Source organism: Molothrus aeneus, chromosome 7, assembly GCF_037042795.1.
Source record: "Molothrus aeneus isolate 106 chromosome 7, BPBGC_Maene_1.0, whole genome shotgun sequence".
Lineage (NCBI taxonomy): Eukaryota > Metazoa > Chordata > Aves > Passeriformes > Icteridae > Molothrus > Molothrus aeneus.
In genome coordinates this window covers 13,305,411-13,311,809 of record NC_089652.1, presented here as the reverse complement: position 1 = coordinate 13,311,809, position 6,399 = coordinate 13,305,411, and the positions used below count along the sequence as shown (strand labels likewise).

General features: G+C 43.4%; 1 protein-coding gene and 2 non-coding genes across 3 annotated transcripts; all 3 read left to right on the top strand.

Annotated features, from left to right (window-relative positions):
* The first annotated feature begins 266 nt into the window (after positions 1–266).
* EEF1B2 (eukaryotic translation elongation factor 1 beta 2) lies at positions 267–3,869 on the top strand. Its single transcript, XM_066553069.1, has 6 exons — positions 267–408; positions 593–715; positions 1,785–1,908; positions 2,273–2,339; positions 2,990–3,115; positions 3,585–3,869. Exons 1-6 carry the CDS (start codon positions 329–331, stop codon positions 3,737–3,739), a joined length of 675 nt encoding a protein of 224 aa, XP_066409166.1. The 5' UTR covers positions 267–328; the 3' UTR covers positions 3,740–3,869.
* Positions 2,121–2,200, top strand: LOC136559133 (small nucleolar RNA SNORD51). The gene has a single exon (XR_010783971.1). It is a non-coding gene; the product is annotated as a small nucleolar RNA SNORD51 (small nucleolar RNA).
* Positions 2,629–2,762, top strand: LOC136559137 (small nucleolar RNA SNORA41). Its single transcript, XR_010783974.1, has one exon. It is a non-coding gene; the product is annotated as a small nucleolar RNA SNORA41 (small nucleolar RNA).
* Positions 3,870–6,399: the final 2,530 nt, after the last annotated feature.

The window sequence follows — 6,399 nt, the reverse complement described above, 5'->3', positions numbered from 1 at the left end:
CTTGGCCAGCAGGGCAGGGTGTGGCGACAGTACAATGTTACAAAGCCCGTATAATGCCGCAAACCTTCCTCGGGTTTATAGTCAGCCCCATTTTTATTACTTCGACCCTTTCCCGCACCCCTGGTGTCCCGTCCGCTCCCCGCCTTGCGCTGCAGCAGTCGATCCGTGAGGAGCTACCTCGCGGCTCGCTCTCGCGGAGGAATACATCGGCGTACAGTGCCGCGCAGGGATACCTGTCCTATATAAGGCCGGCGCAGGCGCGCCGAGGCCTTTTCCCGCGGCGGTGGCGGTCGGGGCGGGCGCACCGTGTGGGCCGCGCGCCGCCGCCATGGGCTTCGGGGACCTGAAGTCCGCCGCGGGTCTCCGCGTCCTCAATGACTTCCTGGCCGACAAGAGCTACATCGAGGGGTGAGAGGCGGCGGAGGGGGTGCCGGGGTGCGGGGAACGTGAGTCAGGCCTGGCGGAGCCAAGCGGTGGGGACGCGGGAGGGCCCCGAGTCACCCCGGCAGCTGCACGGGCGGCGCTGCTTGGCGGCCGCCGCTGCTCCACGTGTTCCTTGAGCACGGGAGGTAACTTGGCTCGTTCTCCGCAGGTACGTTCCTTCCCAGGCTGATATAGCAGTCTTCGAAGCGATCGCTGGCCCGCCGCCTGCAGAATTGTTCCATGCTCTCCGGTGGTACAATCACATTAAGTCCTATGAAAAGCAAAAGGCAAGGTATGGTAAAACTCCGAAGCCTACAAATTGTTGCAATTGTTTCTTCGAGTTTAAGCAAAACTGGTTTCCAGTGGCACCACGTGGCGTTTTGTGCTGTGGAGCACACGCAGCTCCAGAAGCAGGCCAGACCTCTTTGTCAGTACGGAGGACAAGATTAATGATTTGCAGTACGGAAGGACATGGAAACAAAAGGAAGAGATATGAAAGGAAATAGTATCTCTTTTCTCGTTTACTGGTTTTACGTGTTCATGAAAGGTGCTGTATTGACATCCGTGAAGACTGCAGGCTTCTCTGAAAAGGTACAGCATAGGGAGGGTCAGTACTGCTACCCTGCTTCCTCTGAACCTCAGTCCTCTTCGAAGGAGACACTTCCAAACGTGGGTGGCTCAGTACGCTTCTGAAGTTTTTATAATGCTAAAGGAGACTGAGATTCTCAAGTGGTTTCACAGAGTATCTGGAAAATGTTCAGGGTTCCTGAAATCCAAAGCTAGTTTTATGGCTTCAGTAACAGCCATTTACATTAGCAGTACAATTATGAGGTTATTGTAAGATAGCAGGTCTATGTGAGCTGCTAGAGCAGGTAAATTCAGGGAGTTCTGGTCCTTTGTCTTGTTGAGAGTAAGGCTTTAGGGTAAAGTGTCGATTAAAATATAGGAAAATAGCAGTTACCTTGTAGTAATGTGTTTTCAGTAACTTACTAGATTTTAAACAAGTGAAAGTAGTTCTAGGGACCCACGAACAAGTAGTTGGTAATTCCTCCTAGGCAGAATATCGTGCAGATAAAGGATTCCAACAAGAAAGCTTTTCCTATCCATGTACTTGACTAGGCAGGATCATACCAGCTTTGATAAGCTACAGCAAATCCCATATTCACAGATTACTTGGCTGGCATGTCAGGAGCATTGGGGGCCTGTCTTTCACTAAGTTCTGATTTCAAGTAGCAGAATTAGGTTTTTGCTCTTTATAGCACAAGTTTTTCATTATAAATGCATTTCTAGGTGCATTGATAAACTGGCAATGATTATATTGAGATTTGATGAGGTTCCTAATACCTGCATTTTTCTTTCAGCTTGCCAGGAGTAAAGAAGGCTTTGGGAAAATATGGTCCTGCTGATGTTGAGGATACCACAGGTGCGGCCACAGATAGCAAAGATGATGATGACATTGACCTTTTTGGATCTGATGATGAGGAGGTACTTGTGACCTTTTTGTATTATTATTGCTTATTGCTTTTCAGAAATAACCACATAGGCAGATGTTCACCTTGACCTAGTTGAAATTACTTACATTTCTGACCTTGCAATTCTCAAGTGTAGCTATCTTTGCAGAATTGGAAAGCTTGGAAGGTAAAAACTCAAAAGTTAGAAAGCAATGGGCTGGAGTGGGGTGAACTGTCCAACTTTGACTGGTTACATGATGAGTAAAACAAAAAATCACCATCTTTCGGCTGACAGGTGTGATGATTTGTTTTTATCTGAGTAGATGCCAGTCAGTTTAGTAGTGCTTTGGAGATGTGGAGGTTTGGTGCTTTTCTGTAACTGCAAATTTCTCTTTCAGGAAAGTGAAGAAGCAAAGAAACTGAGGGAAGAACGTCTGGCCCAGTATGAATCAAAGAAATCCAAAAGTATGTGTGCCAAGAGCTTTCTAATCTTTATGCCTGAGTTAATTTTAATGCATTGGGACAGGATGGCTAGAAAGACTAATTAGCTATAATAATAGATCAGCTTGACTGGAATGAGACAGGAGTAATTAGCTTCACTTGGATTGCCAGTGAGCTCAGCCTTCCCATAGCAAATAGGAGTGTTAACATGCTTTTTGTTCTGTTTCATACACTCCTGCTTGTTCTTTCCAGAGACTGGGCTTTCTACATACATGGAGATAAAAGTTTAGAAACTGCTGCAGTACACAAGTTAATCCACAGCTACTGGTCTGGAACTGTTCAGAACTGTAGCAGTTGCAGTATTCCCTCTGTGGAAAATAAACTGTTACACAGCATTAGGCTCCTTCTCAGATGATCTGAGAAGGACTTCCTCTGTAACAAACACTGCCATCTACTTAAATCTGTGTATACATAATGTATCTGCATATTGAACCTTGAGGTGTATACAGCTGCAGTACTTAAAAATCTGTGTGGGTACCAGAGGCCTGTCACAGCAATGTGAGCAGGTTCTTGTTCATGAAATTAAATAAGCTGCTCTAGTAAAACCAGTTTGCAAGTATATTCATGAGTTTTTGGAAAATGCCTATCTTTTCATGGTGATTTTCTTCCCCCAGAACCAGCTGTTGTTGCCAAGTCATCAATCCTGCTTGATGTGAAACCTTGGGATGATGAGACAGACATGGCCAAACTAGAGGAGTGTGTCCGAAGCATTCAAGCAGATGGCTTGGTCTGGGGGTCTTGTAAGTGTGGGGAGATTTCAAAGCAGGGAGAGGGAGAGTGCAGGCCCTTGGGATAGAGTATGAGTAGTGGGACTTGGAGTCACTGCTGATCTGTGAAATGTAGGCAGCTGTAATGGAGGAACTGCAGTACTTCAGTGTCTTTACATGGTCAGAAAAGGTGTGTTAGTGCAGTGGCTGGTAAAGATTCAAATACAGGTTTTAAAAGCTATAGGACTTAAGCTCTGCTTTCCTGCATCTCCCTGTACAATTCCTCATGCAGCAAACAAACACCTTTACCTGCCCACATCGCTGGTTTGGAAAGGGGTGGAGGTCCACAGAAAGAAGCTTTTTCAATCAGTTATAATGAATGCTGGGTTGTTAATTAGATGGTCCATAATGTGGACCAAAGGCTGTTTTTATATATTCCTGCAAATTGCTTTAAGAGATTCCACCAATAAAGGAGTACTAAATGTGGTTTTTTGTTTTGCAGCCAAGCTAGTACCTGTTGGCTATGGTATCAAAAAGCTTCAGATCCAGTGTGTTGTTGAAGATGATAAAGTTGGAACAGATATGCTGGAAGAGAGAATAACAGCTTTTGAAGATTATGTACAATCAATGGATGTAGCTGCTTTCAATAAGATTTAAGTCTTGATATACCTAGAATAAATGTTGTTGCAAAAAACGTGCAGTGTCTGTGCTTGTTTCAGAATCTTAGAGTAATCCAGCACACAAATGTAAGGTTTTCTTAATGGATAAAGTAAAAGCCAAAACTGAATTTCAAGGTTGCTCTGACACCTCACTGTAGTATCCAGGAGCACAAGCAGAGCATCACTTCAGAGTTAACATGACCATGATTTTAAAATACTGAAATGCTCTTCTTCCATCTGCAGAGGAAATTGCTGCTTTGGAAATGTCTGGGATTCCTCTGGAGGGGAGGGAGGGTTTTAAGAGAAAGGAGCAGGGCTCAGTCAAAGTGGATGTTTTAGTGGGTAAACAGTATAAATTCCTTTTGTTTAGTAAGGATGGTGAGTAACCAAATATACCACAGCCTTTGTTGACAGCTAAAACCCCAGAGAGAGAGAGAAACGAAGCTGAAGCTAAGTTCAAAGTGACTTGCAGTGCCCTAGAGATAAGGCCTGAGGCTTACCCTGCTGCTTTCTCACCTGTTCTGTGACTTGGAACTTTTTTTTTTCCCTTTCTGAGGCTTGGAAACATTTGCAATGAAATTGCGTGCAGTTTTGTGTGTTAGTTAACAGCAAGGAACGCTGCCGCGGAGCCGCTGCCGTGCGGGCGCGGGCGGTGCCTCCGGGGGGCGCTGCGAGCCCAGCGGTGCCGCGGGTGCGGAACCGGGAGTGGTGCGCGGGCTGCAGCCACTGCAGGCTCTGTCTCACCCACACGAGAAACTCCTGCTCGTGGCTTAAACAAGGAAAAAGCAGCTGAAAATGCAAACACATTAAAGGATACAAAAAGTAGTGAAATTAACAGCAGTTTGAGTTGTTTACTCAGCTCCAGATTGGTTTCTAGATTGATTTGGACATTGCATTTAGTGATTGAAGAACCAGCAGGAATAAATCCCAAAAACTGTCTATAGGAATGATACAAATGTAGAAGCTATCAAAGTTGTGAAGCTCCTAAACAAATTCATAATTCTATGCCTTGCATTGGACTGACAGGATTTATTGTGACCATGAAATGGAATCCTTTTATGTGCCACATTGGTCACTGAGATGAAGATGCCCAGTGTCAGAGTCTGACAGCTGCATCTTAAGTAACTCTTTTTGTTGTTTTTTTTCACAGAGCATCTGTGTGGTTATCTGGCACAGCAGGTCCTCTTTCTCCCTGTTTAAAGGTCTGCCAACTTCAGATTATGTAAGGGCTTTGTTTATAATTTGTCTCAGAAAAAAATCTGCCTGCTAGAGGCTTAAAGCATGGTTAAAAATCTGAAAGTGAGTATTGTTACAGGCTCACTTGCCATCTTCCATAAGCCTAATTCCTAAACAGTACCCTTTCTGTGGCAATTCTCTAGCTGTTGTTTCTGCTAAATCATGGAGCTCAGTTTCACCAATTCTGTCATGGTGCTGTTAAAAGCAAGAAATTGGCAAGCACCATATCAGACAAGCAAATTATTAAAAATTCTGCCTCAAAAATATAGGTTTTATTATCTTGGCCATCACTTTTTCTAACCTCCCCTTCAATGTGCTGCTTACCTTGATACTCTTTTCTTGACTTTCAAATTAAAACCCTAAGTGGATAAAATTGTTTGACTTATAGATGATAACTTTGTTAAAATGCAGCACTGAGTCATCCATGTGACCTGCCAGACTGGATTTATGTATCTTAGGTTTATGCTAAGCATGCACACACAAACTCTTTGGTTCTTAAAATTTCTTGTGTGTGTTGGGTTTTGGCAGAGTTTTTTTTTTATCCTGGTATTAAAAAGAAAGTTGCACAGAAACAAAAGAAACAAAAAAACCAAAAAACCCTGGAGAGCACAGTGTTCCCAGTGAAAATATAGGTAGGTGTGTGGGCAAGAGTATTCTGCTCAATGCACATATATTTGTGTTAGGTGTTTTTGGGTGGTGTTTGGGTATGAGCTGGTATATTACTTTGTCATTGTGCCTGTGAAAAATCAGCACCCTGGAATAAATAAAGCAAGTATCCCAAGTGCACCCCATAACAGAGGGATCAGTAGAAAATTCCATTACTTCAATATGCTCTATACAGGAATACTGGGAAAACAGTTTGAACAAAACTAATCTACATAAAAACCTTCAGAAACACAAACTGTCCAGGAAGAAGATAAAAGTAACTAGAACCTGTCCATTATGAAATGTGTCAATAGCTATTTCTGTAGTATTTCTTTGCATGATGTCACAGGTTCCTTTCCTTTTTCTGGCCCTTTTTTCCCATTGTGGTGAGTCGAATGAGCATTCCTCAGTCCAAGCAGCATAGAATTGTTGGTATTTTTTTGGAGACTTTTTGTAAACTGAAACTTAGAGCATTATCTGTTTTGTTTAGATATCTTGAATTACTCTTGAAGAAATGATTGAGATAATTCTGTAACTGATCTTGGTGTGAACGGTAGCAGTTACACTGCACAATTGTTAATCCACCTAATGCCATAGATCAAGGCTGATTTCGGCTTTTTTCAATTCTACCCTCTGTCTTCCTCCTGTCTGCTTCAGGCCACACTTTTTGATCCTTTATTCAAGATGGGACATATATGCTCCCCCATTTGAAAATCCAGTCTGTGTGCTGTACATAGGAACATGTGTGTGCACACTGCTGAAGAAACCTGACATGAA